The sequence below is a fragment of the Brachycentrus maculatus genome, unplaced genomic scaffold (assembly GCF_059751285.1).
Source record: "Brachycentrus maculatus isolate JH-2025_06_01 unplaced genomic scaffold, ASM5975128v1 h1tg000049l, whole genome shotgun sequence".
Taxonomy (NCBI): Eukaryota; Metazoa; Arthropoda; class Insecta; order Trichoptera; family Brachycentridae; genus Brachycentrus; species Brachycentrus maculatus.
Genome location: NW_028280803.1, coordinates 2,745,001 through 2,762,496, shown reverse-complemented (window position 1 = coordinate 2,762,496; position 17,496 = coordinate 2,745,001). Strand labels below are relative to the sequence as shown.

Below are 17,496 nucleotides of genomic sequence, written 5' to 3'. Positions count from 1 at the left end.
CGAAATCAGCGAGCGTTTTTTCCTAGAATTTCCACTCATAAATTAAATGAAATTATAGTAACTTTAAACATAAAGAGTAAATCCACTCACGAGTGGGCATATGCTATGTAACTTAAAAAGATGAAGACTGAGTCATGATGAGCGGTGTTGCATAAGCCGTAGCTAGATTTCAGAGTCACTTGGACGTTGTTGATATAATATACATGTTTTTTCAAATATTTGTGCACAAATTTAAACAGTGAGCTCATCAATCTTTATCAATTATCAAATTTAAAACACATTTGCAAAAAGGATGTAAAGGATAGGAGATGGAAGGTGATTAAATTACAATATGCAGATCAATTGAATGAAAAAAACTTTAATTTTTTTTCTAATATATGTAATTAAAACCAAACCATTAGAGTCGAGTAACCAGTCAACCGTTAATCCAACTATGCCACAGCGGTTTTGATGTATTAATTAAAATTATTAAAACCATTTTTTTTATTTAAAAAAACTTTTTAAAAAATTAATTATTATGTTGATAACGAAAATGCAGGAAATTGTACATTTTAAGCAATCATGTCAATCATTACAGAATCCATTTTTCACTATCCATTTAAACCAAGTTGTCCTCGACAGTTTTGATCCCGCAAGGAGTCAGGTCTGGTAGGGCGCCTTGGCACTTGGCAGTCCAGCCGTGCCAGGCACTGAACCCGTGCCGGTTCCATATCATCTTGGCACAAACTGACGCTACGGTGATATCGTCAGTCGTAAGACCTGCAATTGTTATTTTATGAGTTTGGAGAGCTTGAATCCAGACCAGCATAAATATAATGAAAAATGGCCTCTAAATGAAGAAGATATTTTTCAATTCCCTATATTTACATGTAAATATTAATAAATAAATATACATATAAATATATGTATACAATATAACAAAATCAAAATTGGGTGAAAACTCTCATTTATACAAATGGAAGACTAAATATTCTTAAATTAGTGAAGAGAAGATAAATTTTCCAGTTTCTAAAGTTTCTAAAGAAAAAATAATTGCAATAATCATTACCATCTATCATTTAAACCTTAACAGTTCATTAGATAATTCTGTCTCGCTTTTCTTTACTTCTTTTCTTATCATACTTTCTTTGACTTCCTTGCTTTCGCTAATTCTAAGCTCATTATTGTTATTTTTTTTATCTATTGTATTACAATTCATTTTATTTATTCAAATCACAAAACGATTGTAAAAATCTTGAAATTTGAACATTATTACAAGTCTGTTATTGGTTGGATGGATGATAATGCTGTTTGGCAGTAAATCCACCAATATACATTTTTTACAAGATGTTTAAATAAATTGATTTAATTGTAAATTTATTAATGAATTAAATCTTACTTTGACAAGTGACTTTGCAGTCACCTCCCACGACACCAGGTTTGCACCAATAGCCATCGTTGATCTGGAAGAGACCCCAGTCATAGGAGCCATTGCTATTAGGACCACCGATCGTTGCTGTATTTCGGCCACTCTCGGCCTCTATCAAACAAACCCCTAAAAGTATAACACCGCACTTTAAAAATAGAAAAATAACAAAAACAAGACTAATCTCACCTTGTGGTGAGGGTGTTTTTTTAAAGGTTTGGTTTTTAAACTGGCAACATTGTTTTTACTTTCTACAGAATGTCACCTTGGCAGTTTACAATCGATTTGTAGTCAGTACGTTTTGCCATTTCACCATGAATATACTGAATCACCATTATGCGTGTCACAGGTTCGGTGAATGGGCCGAAAACAATTTTCAGCTTGACTCTCTTTTTCAACTCAAAAATTTGTTCACCGATGGGGCACATTTTTGGTTAAATGGTCAAGAAGCAGAATTGCCGAAATTGGAGTGGAGAACACCCAGAAATCTTTGTCCTTACATCCATTAAAAGTCACTGTTTGGTGTGTTTTATGCGCAGGTGGAATAATTGGCCCGTATTTTTTTTAAGACAATGCGGGCCAAAATGTTACGGTCCATGGAGATCGCCAAAGAACCATGGTTACTGACTTCGTACCTCACTTAAATGGCATTGATATGACAAAGCTATAATTTCAACGAGTTGGCGCAATGTGCCACGGCCAGTGCCACCAAAAATTTATTTTGAATTTGTAAACCTCTAAACAAACATTTATTCCATATTTTAAGAATATTTTTTCTTTGCAGAAACCGGGCAGAGACCGGTTAAAAGCGATTTGAAAAATCATCCCCTTAAAAGGAAATTAAAAAATAAATCAATCGAAAAAACTTACAATGTTCAAGAGTCCCTCTTGCGAAATTCTGCCAAAGAAGTTCCTTTGCCAGGTCGCACCTGGTGAAGACTTTAGCTGACGAGCCCTGGAGGCAGAGAGCAGCCGCCAAAATCAAAATTAAGACTTTCATTTTTGTGTGATATCTCTCGTTTTTGGATTCAAAATATAGAATGCGTGAATATGACAAACATTCGAATATATATACGAGTAGGTATCCTCCCAAAGATTTATCAATTGGTCCTCGATCAATTTTATCTTAATGAAAATTGAAACAGGTGACAAACATATTGTTTATTTTGAATAGCTTTGTTATGTAAGTTCGTAATATATTATCTTAAATCAAAACAGTTATATTTTTAATATTGTGATTACGTGTATGTAATTACGTTTACGTAAATATTTATTAATTTCAAATATTTTATTAATAAACTTGTTTTAAATAACGTAAATGATACAGATACATATTTTAAATGAAATAATTTACACATTAGATTCAAGGTCAACTTGGGTTTTAAAAAAAATGTATATCAACTCTAATTTAGTATAATAAAACTGTAAATGATAACATGAGTAATTTTATAACATTTAGAGTGTGTCCAAATACTTGTTTACAAAATCTGGATTATCTCCAATTACAGGAGATTTTTCCATCTCACCAATAGATGCCTGTAGTGAAGTTCTAGTGATTCAAGAATAATGTTTCAAAATTGGTTCATATATATAGAACTTCCGAGAATTTGAGTAGTGTGGTTGTCAATAATGGGTAGAGTTGGTAAATATTACACGTGTGTAAAGTGATCACTTAAACCAACCTATGACAGTCGTCAGCCCCGTAAATGCCCAGACTTCCATATTCTTCTTCACCTTCGGTGAGATGTCAAAAAATTGTGTGTAATTTTCGAAACAAGTCATGTGTAATGAAATAAAACTAATTAAGTGGTATTATACAAGTGTTTTTTTTATTTTTTTTATTTCTAATTTGTGATAAAAACGAAAAAAATGGGCCCAAAACAAGCTGTCCTCCTTATATTGATATTATTCAAAGTCCACACGCTTCTCTTAAATCGGGAAGATCTTTCTGGCATTTTAGTCTCCATGCAATCCAAGCTCTGAACCCGTGCTTCTTGAAGATTAACTTGGCACACTTACAGGCTTTAGTTATGTCATTTTTTATTAGATCTAGAAATAATTTAAAAAATCAAATTTTATGACATTTATTTTTAATTTTTGATTATAGAAAAAATATTTGCAAAAATACAATACAATTGGATTTACTTAACCATATCAGTCAAAATAAAACTAAATACATACTTTAGGTTTTTAAATATTAGAAGAAAAATAAAGCTTTGATCAAAATGTTTAAATACCCGTATAATGTAGCAAAAACTAAAAAAAAAGGAAAAACATACCTAGATTTTTTGTTTGTTTTTAATTGAAAAAATGTGAAAAAAATTCGGTCACGTTTTATAAGTAGAGAAAAAACTACATTAATAAAGTCATTTATCAAATTTTAATCGAATAATATTTCAACTCATTACCTTGTTTGTTGACTGAAAATGTAAATTGACATACGAGAATCTCGAATGTAGAATTATCGCAAACGTTAATATTAATATGGAATACAATCTAATCTATAATCTTCTTCTTCTTCTTCTTTATGTAGATCCTAGGGATCTGTTTGTGCCTCCGCATGTCGCTCTTGGGATGTTGACTCCCAGCTGTCTTTCCATCTTTTCATCTATAATCTAAATAAATTATTATCTTACCATGACAGTCAACATTACAGCCTCCACCCGGTGCTCCACACTTGCACCAAAATTTATCATTGATTTGAAAGATACCCCAATTAAAAGTTTTATTATAGTTTGGGCCTCCTTTAGCGTCTGTTCTTCTTAAACTCTCAGCTTCAATCAAACATACCCCTAAAATTCAAATTAAACTCATCACTTATCAAACTAAATATATCATGCAGGAATATCTCGTCTTCCCTTAAATTGAGTAACATAAAAAATTATATTTTTGAAATGTTGGAAAACTGGATAAAAAGGGCATAATGATAATTGCAAATGTTACTATCATGAATATTTTAATAAACTTCTCTGCACGCAATAAAATACTGCATCGTTTTTACATAGTGTTATCTTGATCGTTACTTACAAGAAAACAAGGCCATCAATCCTTCCTTTTAGACACACCAGTCCACAGTAATATAAAAGTGAAAAATCACTATGACTTACTCTGGGAATCGAAACCATTTCATCATGGAGGTGGACATTTTATGGTGGTGTAATTAATCCAGAAAATAATCTCACGTGCATTGTTGGAGGTCTCTGATGTAAAAATCAGCTATTGATGTCGCAGACGAAATTTTACTCAAAAAATGCATTTGATATTTTCAATAAAAATAGTTATGTATATATATATATAAATATATATAAATATATATGTATATATATTTATATATATATATATATATATATATATATATATATATATATATATATATATATATACATGTGTGTGTTATAAAATACCTAGGTACCTACCTAAACATTTTATTAAGTACCTACATAAAACAGTTCTACCACCAGATGTCGCATGCGTCGCACTGAATAAAACAAAAGACATCAGATAGAAATAATAGAATATTCTGAACTGTCAGAATCAGATAGATAGATAGAAAAATATTATAATGATAAATTAAGAATAAACTTTAATTATAAACTTTAATTACAAGGCAACACATTGTTTATTTTATTATTATACACCCACTTTATATATTATTTACACCCAATTTACAAAAGAAAATTATTACCACGTTATATATATATATATATATATATATATATATATATATATATATATATATATATATATATATATATATATATATATATATATATAATACATTTTCAACAATTCCAAAGTTTGAGTGATGTTTTTATGAATGTTGCTCAATTAATAAAGTGATTTAAACCAACCATTAAGAAGTTAAAAGCCCTGGAAATGCCTAGAGATAACCACTTTAAAAGACATCTTTATTTATTGTATATTTATATGTATTTGTATTGATGTTTGATAATTACTTATTTGTAAACACTATTCGCCTCTTCTACATTTATGCATCTCCTCATACGTACCCGACGATAAAGAGATAAAGAAATATCTATGAACATATTATGCTGTGATCTTCCTCAAAAAACATGAATGTAACAACCAGAAATAAACCCATATCGAATATCTTCGGTATCAGAAAATACATACGAGTATTTCTTATTAATATCTTTCAACTTACAATTCTCCAAATCGTTTCTCTGGAATCCTTGTTTGAGCAGCTCTCTGGCGAGTTCACATTGAGAAAATTCTTTAGCTGAATTTGACTCCAGTGAAAAAGTCACCAAAAAACAAACTAAAAGGTACTTCATAATGTTTCCAGGTGAAAAATAAAATAAAAACGACTTATCGCTCCATTTCTAGACCAATATTGCACATTGACGCTTGTAAAATATTTAAGAGTATAGTCTTACACTAAAAACGAGAGTCAAGAGTTTTCGCAAGAATTTTGGTTTTTTACCGACACTGTCAGACTGGTCGACCAGTCTAAAGATGTCGGTAACGATGAAACCCGGTCACTGGTCAAATAAAATATGTGGAAAAATTCAAAAGTTGTTATTTTATTATATTAAATGCAAAAAAAACAAGAAACGTGAGTACAATCTTTAAATCTTAATTTTTGCTGAGATCAATCAGAATCTCGACTAAGTGAAACAAATCCAACATTTGTGAACAAAAGTAAATATGAATGTTACAAAAATAAATCCATTATGAACATAAAATTATGCTTTTTATGTATTAATTTTAAATCAAACACAGATTTTTTGAGTCTACTTAGTTGTATTTTATTGAACAAACCAACCTTATGTCTTCACTACTGCTAAACATATTTAAATAGACTATTACTGTACATCATCTCTCTCTATGTAAACGCTTGCATGATGCGTTATTGATAAACTAATAATTACATCTACATATTATATAAATTCTTAAAAATAATATTACCAACAATTGTATTAAGCTTTAAAATATTAATTCTCTAAAATATGGCCATGTCAAAAATTATTCCTTTCCCAGAAAATAAATATAAGGGTACATACCTACATCACCCATTAGCTACTGTTGTCTCCCATAAATTATTGCTGCACGTGTTAAAACTGTCACTTAGAATTGTATAGCTACATAAGGACTGTAGTCCATTTGATCTTCACATTAGTTTGATGATGCCCTAACAAGGCGAAACAATTGTCACAATATAATTTTTTATGTGTTTTTGTTAATAAAATACAACTAAGTAGACTCAAAAAATCTGTGTTTGATTTAAAATTAATACATAAATTCAAATGGAGTTCTACAAATTAAACGCCAAATCAATAAATAAATAAAACTATGCACTAACTCCTTAAATTTAGGCTGCATTTTTATTGAATTTCATATAAAGTAATGCCGTTTAAGTGCTGAAATGTCCGGTATAAAATGCGGTAATCGTGATCTTTTTTTATGTTTCCAAATGTAACAGTATAAAGGCGAACAATCGTGACCGTGTATAAAGGTTGGTGCAAATTTAATCACTTTATGAGAAGATGTTACAATTTTTTACAAACATTTTTTTTGGAGTCGTACGACAATCATATTTGACTTTTGTGAACTAGATAGCTGTAGTAAACAAACAAATTCAAGTGGCGCAAAATTAATCATTCAATTTTGTTTTTAAATATTTTTTTCCGAAATATATATGTACTTACATATTTGTGGCCGTTTTATCAATTTGTTTGTATACTGCAGCTGTCTAGTTCCCAGACATCAAATATGATTGACGTACGACGCCATTTGTAAAAATTATTGCAATATCTTCTGATAGGTTAATTGATTTTGTCCCACCTGTATAACGTTGATTTTGTGAACATGTTGAAGTACTGATTATTTTGTGAACATGTGATTTTGAAAAACATAACAAACAATATAAAAATTGTGATATAAAAATCTGTTCATCGTCGAGTTATTATAAATTCAGTAAAGATATTTCTTAGCGAAAGGCAGCATTTCCAATTGCTTATGTCATCTCTCGACATATGAGAATCATATCGTTGTATTCACAACGATATGATTCCTTTTTGAGTATTTTCGACCACGAATGTGTCTTTTCTTAACTAAGAAAATACATATTCATCATACTCGACATATTTATGGTCGAGTAGTAGAATTCTTTGTATTATTCTTATTACTTTTTTTTAATAAAGACCATTTAAAATCGTTCAAATGTTATACAATATCTCAGAAATGTATCAACATAACAAGGAATTAAGTTAACTTTGTTGACATTTTTATTTTTGTTTTATTTGTTCGAGAATTTTACAGCTTTACATTTAAAAAAGCATACAATAAAAATAGTTACATTTACAACAATAAACATTACATTACATTAACAAAAATAGTTACAAAAATAAATATAAAGCCAATTAAACAATTCCACATTTATGTTATAATAACTATTAAAACAATAAGATATTAAAATAAAGAGTGGGAGTGAGAGTGTGTGTGTGAGGAAGGGAGTAAAAGAGTAAGGGTGTGGTATAAAAAACAGATTTTGCAAAAATGAAAGGACATCTCAATAAAGATGAAGAAGAATATGAAAGTCTGGGCATTTACGGGGATTACGACGGTCTTAGGCTATGACGGTCGTAAGCCCCGTAAATACTAAGACTTTCATATTTTTCTTCGTCTATGTCAACATAGACATCTCAAGATGTCAAAAAATTATATTAAAGATAACTCCTTTAATTGGAGCTTATCCAGATTTATGAACAAGTATTTGTACACACTCAAAATGTTATAAGAATTTAAGTATTTACTTGTACACGCTAATCTTCCTACTTTGTTACTCAAAACTGTAAATTCGAAACACGAATCTGTTAAATGTTGTGCGAGAAAAAAATGAATGATATCATAATGATACATCTGAGTTCAAATAAATGTGGGATTTTGAAATGATTTAATTATTTCAATATTATATAGACACAGGACCATCAGGTAACAGTCAATAATAATTATACTCCACAGTCACTCAAATTAGGAAGACCACCCTGGCATTTCGAAGTCCATCCAGTCCAAGCATAGAACCCGTGGATGTTGAATATAAACTTTGTGCAGATTGAGGCGACAGTTATATCGTCAGTCAGTAGACCTAGGAAGAGATAAGAGAAATATATAAGTAGAATACATAAAATCAACAAAATAAATATTTAAAAAAAGCATAAATTCCTTTCACGCATCGGATTTGATCCACAAATAAGTTTAGTGGTAGCAATTCTCAATCATACGTTAAAATTGAAAGTATAATTTAACCCTGTTTTTGATCCATACTTGATTAACAGCAGATCAACGACAGTGACATCTTCTCATTCAAACCCTCATCCGCACGCCAATGGTGCATAGGGCACTGCATCATATAAACGCAGTGTTAACTTGATCATTAACATACGAAAGAAATTTCATCAGCCCTCCGCTTCAGGTACCAGTCCAAGATCTTATTTAATAAATATTAGACTAAAATTCAATTATATTTATTTTGAACCTCTTGCGAATCGAACCGGGGACCTCCAGAACGGCAGCCGAGCGTGCTGACCATTACACAACGGAAGCGAACATATCTAGTACCGGTTATATATTGTATAATTGTGGAAAAACAAGATTACATTACCAAATTGAAAGCAACGACACAATAAATAGCAATATTTCTTATTTTTGTTTATAATTAAAATTCTTGTTGACAATGAATCAAAACTCAGTTATAAGTTCATGACACTCTGCGATTTACATTTTCTTAAAGATAAAGTAAAACTACATACGTATTTATGAAACGTATCATCGTAATCATTTCCTTTTTATAAAATTTTGTTTATTTTTCCACTTACTTTCACAAGCGATGTTGCATTCTTTGCCGGGGAATCCCCCAGGTTGACACCAATAGCGATCGTTGATTTGGAATAGACCCCAGTCATAAGATCCGTCAGTGTTTGGACCTCCCACTACATTCGTGTTACCATTACTTTCAGCTTCCACTAGACAGACCCCTGAAATATGTGCAATATCATATTGTCAATTGAGCAAATATCAACACTTATTTTATTTATACATACCATCATATTGTGGTGTTTGAAAGCTTTCTATTTCTCGTTAAACAACTTTAAAATCTAATTTACATATATCGCAGTCATACAGGAGAAGTGACCAAGTGCATTTTTCACAAAAACGTGATCATCGACTATTTGATATCTTACTAGCTTAATATTGCCGTGAAAAAAATCCCAAAGGATTTTAAACTTGGAAGTATAATATATTGACTTGTTAAAAATGACTAACTGCATTGATGTTTACTTTCTTACCAAGCAAAAGTGACTGGAATGGCCCTCCTGAACATTTACGTTATGTTAGTTAGTCACTTTCTCCTGTACGACTACGATATATTCCTTTTACGTTGACTGCAATACGATTAAGATCTCCACATATACAATTCAATAAAACAAATTATAACAATCAGTAAAAATATCGATTAAAATTGCGAAAAAAAAATTCACAGCCCACTGGTGCATAGGGCACTACCTAATTAAAACGCAGTATTATCTTGATAGTCAAGACATTAAGGGAGGGTGATGAGCCTTCCGCTTCAGGTCCAGGGTAAAATGGAATAAATATCAGAGTGAAAAAATCACTTATATTTATTTGACCCCCCTGAAAATCGAATCCGGGACCTTCATCATGATAGCCAAGCGTTGTGACCATTACACTACGGAAGCGGACATGAGACGGACTAGGATATGAAGAACGAATTGTTTTAAAAGTATTATTGACCATATTTTTAAAAGATCTTACAATTTTCAAGGTTTCCTCTGTCGAAATTCTGATTTAGGAGTTCATGAGCAAGTTCACATCTACTGAATACTCTAGCGGAAGAGCCCTGGAAAGAGAGCCCAGCCAGTAAAACCACAATTAAAAACTTAATTTTTTTTAAAAACACTTTATAACAATATTTACTTATTTATATACGAATTGCGCAATTTAATCTGCGTTCAATCGAATTCTTTTATCTTGATTGATTTTAAATTCATGAAAACATTGTTTTGAAATATCATCGATTTTCTTTACATTTTATTGTTATTTTTTGCATTCTCATCATCCTTATTTAGAGGACAAGTTTATTTTAAAATCGCCGATTCTAATCCACTTGATAAATCATTAGACTTCTAATGTTTGTATTTTGAGGAACGTATTTAATTTTATATCAGAATTTTAAAACAAATTAGATTTTTGTAGGGATAAGTTTTTTCGTTCACGCACTCGATAAATCAACAGGATAGCAAAATTGATTTTTTACCAATGCAATGATTGACTGGCTTAATTTTATCTCTTCCATATATTGAGAGCTGCGTCATAATTATATTTGAAAACTCACAATCGAGGCCTGTGGCGAACTAGACTGTCTGGATAGTTATAAAATGAAATTTTACTACGTCCAATTGCACTTTAAATCAAATAAAGTCGTTTGAGTGGACATGTATGATGAAAAAATGGAGTATTTTTCATCTTCGAAGCCAAAAATAAGCATTAATACATGCATAAGTGAAAAATAAAATAACGATTTTTAAAATATTAGATACTTCCATCATGGTAACGTAAAAATCAGGAATACAAGGTTTTTATTATTTTTTCCAGATGTGTGAAAGATTATCAGCATCATTTTAATTATAAAATAATCATTTCTTTCGCTTTCTACGTTCGGCAAAACGACCAACCAATACTGCTTACACTGTTTGAGTGCTAATAATTTATTTTTAATTAGAAAAAAACATACATTCTAAAGAAAGTGTATTTAAATAGCAAATTTGGTGTAATTGTTAGCATTTTGTGCAATCACTACATCCAAAATCAACAACAACTTTTAAAATATACAAAAAAAATGTTTCACACTACTTTAGTCTTGCATCAGAATCTATATCAATGCATATCCATAATAATAAAGTGAAAATCATATGTTTTTATATCATAATTGTTACATGACTTCAGTTCATTTATGTGTATATGGAACGTACAGTATCGAACAGAGTCTACACTGGTTTGAATTTCTATTATGAGTTTTGCGTTCTTCGAGTAACTTGAGAGTGTCGTTTGATAGTTTATTATTGTTTTTTTATGTCTGTATGAGATCTGTTTAACAGCTGTTTGAATATTTGAGCTGATTTTGTTGTTAAGAGTCTCCTAAATATTTGATTGATATTGGTGTCCGTATTGGCAAAAGGAACATAATATCAGGGAATACCAAATGCAATTATTATTCAAGTATTGTAGCGGTTACTATCAGATAGACTGAAGTCACATGTTCATAAAAAAACGAGTGTTGTTTTGTATAATAGGTGTCTCATTTTTTTCATTTTTATTTAAAACATTTGTCGTTCTTTTAACACGAAAAATGATGTATATTCGTGCATCTCAGGGTTTACCACTTTGCGTTTGACTGGCTTAAGCCATCACTTTACTCTCTTATGTAACGTTTACCAATCTGTCCATTTTAAATATCCATATTGCATTAACTTTTCAAACCTGTAGATAAAAAATGGTCTCGGGTACCTTTCACATTTTCAAAAGATAAGTAGGACTAATTTTGGCACCATCAGTTAAGAAATTTGTTGAAAATTTATACAGTTAGCTCCATTTAAACATAGAAAAATATGCACAGTATTTTTTTAACCCAGCATTACGTACATATCTTGAGGTTTCCTAGCAAAATGTCTTATGTTGCACTCATTTTCTTACGATAATGATATATGTCTTGCTTTGCAAGTGAACATAATAAGATTTATTTCTCGCATCATTTTGTTACAGTTTCTTCAGTTTTGGTTACAGTATTTTGTAAAAAGGATAATTTTTTTGAAGTTCGTGAAGATAATTTAATGTGCTCATTTTCGCCATTGACATGGGTTAAACTTTCACCGTTTTTACGGATAATAAAAATAACGGACAGGATACATTAAGGGAGGTGCTTGGAATACATACATGCAGCCGGACTGTAAGTTGAAAAAATATATTAAACAAATTGAAGATTTTTATTTAAATAAAAATAATGTTTTAAAATTTGAGTCCACAGCTGGACAGATCAGGGAGAGCTCCCTGGCACTTTGATTTCCATCCATACCAGGCATCGAAACCGTGGCGATTCCAAATCATCTTAGCGCAGGTTGAGGAGAGAGTGATGTCGTCAGTCAGCAAGCCTTGAAAAAAATAACCATCGTCACTCTCACATAATTCAGAGATTGAGTCTTTTTGAGTAATAGCTTAAAGTTCATAAAAAACTGTTTTAGTTCTTCGAATATCTCTAGGGTACAATAGGGTTTTTATAAAGTACGTACGTAATGGGTAATTATTTGACTTTTAAAGTTGAATGCAAAATAAAACACGTAATACAGGAGAAAAACGATGAAAATGGTATATATTTGATCATTTTCGGTCTCCAATAAATCACATACCTCGCTTGGTAAAATAAACTTTGAATTTTATGCAACGAGGCTGTATATAATCTGCTTTTATTCTCTTAAGTTATTAATTAACGAAAAATTCATAATCAGATAATGGACATGAAAATATTAGACAAAGATCGTTCATCATTCGCCCATGTTAACCATGATTGCATGATTCCTGTCAAACAAATAACTTATTAAATAATTTTATAAAATGTATGATAATATACGGGAAAACCATTTTTTGTATTTGAAATTGTTCATGTGTGTATGACAAAAAATATTATTTATGAAATATACATTTATGAAATATATGTAGGTTCATAAAATAAGAAATAAACGAGTTTCCTAAATGCTTTTGAAATATGAAAATATATAATTTTAATATTTACAAAAGGACATTTTTGCGGCAGAAAATTTTATGGTTGCCAATAGCAGGCGTTATGTAAAAAGGAGAAAATGTAAAAAAAATTACTCCATCTGAAGATGATTTTGAGTACCTATTGTAAATCTTTATTTAGACCTTTACAATTTTTCTGTTAAGTGGGAAAAGGTGATATCCGTCAAGTGGCTGTATTGATACACATTTATGCCCGTTTTATCAACCTGTTTGTATACTGAAGCTGTCTAGTTCACAAATGTCAATTTTTTACTATTTTATTTTTTATATTTATTTATTTCAAAATGTATTACATACATAAATCATATATATATATATATATATATATATATATATATATATATATATATAAATATATATATATATATATAAATATATATATATATATATATATATATATATATATATATATATATATATATATATATATATATATATATATATATATATATATATATATATATATATATATATATATATATATATATATATATATATATATATATATATATATATATATATATATATATATATATATATATATATATATATATATATATATATATATATATATATATATATATATATAAATATATATATATATATATATATAATATTCCCGATGAGTAATTTCTATTCCTCATACGATTGACGTACGACACCATTTGCAAAAATGATCAATTTTGTGACACCCTGTTTATGTGTATGTACATTTATAATACTTAAACTTACTTTCACACTTGACTTTACAATCACCGCCAACTACTCCAGGTTTACACCAGAAACCATCGTTAATTTGGAAGAGACCCCAGTCATAAGATCCATTACTGTTTGGACCTCCCTTTGCAGCCGTGTTTCTTGAACTTTCCGCCTCAATCAGACAGACCCCTGAAAATAATAAATTGTTCAACATGCTCTACCTGCTCATTTTTGCAAAAAAATATTCAGTAAAATCTTACCCTGGTCATAATTTATAAATTTATAATTCTTAAAATCATACGAAACCTTATATTTACAACACTACACATATATGTAAATTAACAGTATGAAACAAGTAGTTAGTCGATCAGTAATATGATGTAATATTTCTAGAACAATTAAACAGTTATAAATTATCAAGAATTCCCTGCTCATGACAAATACACAGAATAAATATTTTGATTTGAAAAGCATTATTAACATTGTGGTATAGTAATTTAACACTCTCTTTATTATTCACATTTTGGAATACCACTAAAAAACTGTACTTTCATTTCAACCATTTCCTCATCATATAATAGACTAGAGTTTTTTTTTTTTTTTTTTTTTCTTTATTTAAAATTCTTTTGCATTACATAAATTCAAAAACAAAAAATATTTATAAAAAATAAAAATAAATACAAAAAAAGATCCCACAAAGGCATGGCCTGTGTGTGGGTATACAAAATAAATAGTCATAGTACAGGGTATAAGGGTATAGGTTTCTAAGTATAATTAGTTAATACAAAATACAAAAAACTTAAATTAAATACAAAAAAAAATAAAAATAAAAATACTTGACTCTCAGTGAGCAATTTTTTATTTTATTTTTTTTTTTAATTAAAACTTTAACATAAAAAAGATGACAAAGTAAAAAAGTAAAAAGCTAGCGATCATGTTCTAAATGAAAAAGGAACTTAAATCTGTCTCTTTTATAAATAATCTAAGCAAATTTTTTAATTTACACGAACTTAGGGAATTAACATCTAACAAATAGTCTTTGTGGAATAAGTTGAACAGTTTTGGAGCTATGAAAAATGAGTGTCTTTGCGCAAGTTTGGATTTACAAAAAGGGATTTCTAATAAATTATTAATTCGTTGGCTAGATCTATTATTATTTTTAGGAAATAAATGTTGGCGCAAATAAACATATTTTAGACACTGTTGGCAATAGATTTCTCGTAGCTCCAAAAGTTCGGCTTCCTGAAATAATTGGTTGGAAGGAAAAGTAGAATTTTTTTTAAGCATGATTTTAATAATAAGTTTTTGGACTGTTTCTAAAGGCTTTAAATGAATATTGAATGCTCCCCCCCATCCAATTATTCCATAACAAAGAGAAGACTGTACAAGTGCATGATAGACCATTTTGTTGGTGTTAGGATGGACATAACTAGACAAACGTTTAAAAATATATGTCAGATACCTAAGTTTGTTCACAATTTTTTCTATGTGCTGGTTCCATTTGAGTTGACAATCTATTGTTAGACCCAAATATTTTGTCGACTTTTCAGATTTCATTTTTACACAGTTATTACATATGTCGAGGTTACAATTTTTGTTATGAAACATGATGTTAAGATTCGATGAAGGGGCTGACGAGTAAGAATTGTAAAAAGGTATGAATAAAGTTTTTAAAGTTAATTTAGAGTTTTTAAGTGGTGTTACACAACATGAACTATATATGATAAGAAGAGTGTTATATAAGTATACAGAAATTATGCTAATAAATAAAGTTAAAATTGGTCTTTGAAATTAAGAAAAATTCATCCCAAAAATACAAAATTACAAAGTAAAAATATTTTAACCTTAAAAATGAAATTAGTTTTTCAATTCAAAAATTAAATTATTTCAAAGAGAGATTTAAAGATAAACATTAAAACGTCTAACAAAGCCCAAAAGCGTAAGCTAAACGTGACGTTACACAATCGAGTCCTGGTTCCAACCCTAATACATGGAAATGAACCATGGAGTTGGCGAAATAAGGATAAAAGTAGAATGAAAGCAGTCGAAGTGCAATCTCTTAGAATAATGTGTGTGATATTTGAATGGTGAAATAAGAAAAGAATATTCGGATGAGGAATGCATTTTCGATAAAATTGAGAATGGTGTGTTGCGACAGTTTGGACATATGGATCGAATGAACGGTAAAACAAACTTATGAGGCAACATTTGCCTCAACTACGTAATTGAAAATAGGAGCAGAGAAAGACAGAGGAAAACATGGCATAAACAAGTATGTCGAACACTCAGTGGTCAGGTCAGGAGTCGGTAAAATTTAGTAAGTTACTTAGATTTCTAACAAAATAAAACCACATCGGTTTAGAAAAGTAATGATGATCTATATTCGTCACCAAATAACAACCGTTATCCTTCTCTTATGGTGCATAAAACGTCGTATTGGATCAATACGAGTTTCAAACTATTCTTAGAATTTAAAACATATTGAGTCTGTCCAAATACTTGTTCAGAAATCTGGATTTTCTGCATTTATACTATTCATATACAAATAAAATAGTTTCTGCTCAATAAAATTGCTTCTTCATCTCACCAATAGATGACTCTATTGAAAATTCTAGTGATTCAAGTACAATATTTCATAAATTGGATCATATGTTTGTATATATATTTATGAGGCGAATGGAATTGGAAAAAGCAGCAGAGGAAGACCGAGAAAAGCATGGCACGATCAGGTATGCCAAATACTTGAAAGTGGTAAGGTAAGGAGTCGTAACAATCGGCGGGTATATATGAGGAGATGCATGAACGTGGAAGAGGCGAAGAATGTTTGCAATGACAGATTGGTGTGGCGTTCTATTCTCTCTCTTCCTACCCCTGAGGGGAACATCCTAGAATTTGAGTATTGTGGTTGTCAATCATGGGTAGAATTAATGAATGTTACACGTGTGTAAAGTGTATTTAAACCAGCCTATGATGGTCGTAAGCCCCGTAAATGCCCAGACTTCCATATTCTTCTTCATCAATATTGAGATGTCATAAAATAATATTCTTACAATGTTCTAGAGTCCCTCTGGCAAAATTCTGCCTAAGAAGTTCCTTCGCTAGTTCACATCTGGTGAAGATTTTAGCTGACGAACTCTGTATGGAGAGCGCAGCTAACAAAACCACTATTAACAACTTCATTGTGAGGCTATATCTTATTTGTATTATTTAAAAATATAAAAAATAACTGTATATATATAAGAATTTTATCAATTCTTTTTGTCTTATTTGCTTATCATGGTTTTTATTTTCACGCACAAGATAAGGTATTTGAGATTGAAATAGATTTTAAACGATGTTACTAAATAATCATAAAACAATTGAGGCAATAAAATTAATCATTGATTTAATCAATTGATACGGAATAATATTAAAATAAACACTGTACATAATTATTAAATCTATATCAACATAAAACAAATTGGATTTTTTATAAATCATCTTGATACAATAGTAATTATAATACCAATGGGTTAAGATACATAATTACTGATGGTTTAAAAGTAATTGATTCGGCA

General features: G+C 29.8%; 2 protein-coding genes and 2 pseudogenes across 2 annotated transcripts; all 4 read right to left on the bottom strand.

Moving 5' to 3' along the window:
• Positions 1–598: 598 nt before the first annotated feature.
• Positions 599–2,405, bottom strand: LOC148312222 (lysozyme pseudogene; annotated as a pseudogene).
• A 909-nt stretch (positions 2,406–3,314) lies between these two features.
• On the bottom strand, positions 3,315–5,700 carry LOC148312221 (lysozyme pseudogene; annotated as a pseudogene).
• Positions 5,701–8,311: 2,611 nt separating this feature from the next.
• Positions 8,312–11,893, bottom strand: LOC148312220 (lysozyme-like). The gene is made up of 4 exons (XM_088277645.1): positions 11,882–11,893; positions 10,202–10,325; positions 9,244–9,402; positions 8,312–8,513 (listed from the first exon to the last, which is right to left on the bottom strand). Exons 1-4 carry the CDS (start codon positions 11,891–11,893, stop codon positions 8,377–8,379), a joined length of 432 nt encoding a protein of 143 aa, XP_088133771.1. The 3' UTR covers positions 8,312–8,376.
• Positions 11,894–12,421: 528 nt separating this feature from the next.
• On the bottom strand, positions 12,422–17,119 carry LOC148312219 (lysozyme-like). Its single transcript, XM_088277771.1, has 3 exons — positions 16,990–17,119; positions 13,973–14,128; positions 12,422–12,594 (listed from the first exon to the last, which is right to left on the bottom strand). The coding sequence occupies exons 1-3, from the start codon at positions 17,117–17,119 to the stop codon at positions 12,452–12,454; spliced, it is 429 nt and encodes a 142-aa protein (XP_088133897.1). The 3' UTR covers positions 12,422–12,451.
• Between the last annotated feature and the right edge of the window lie 377 nt (positions 17,120–17,496).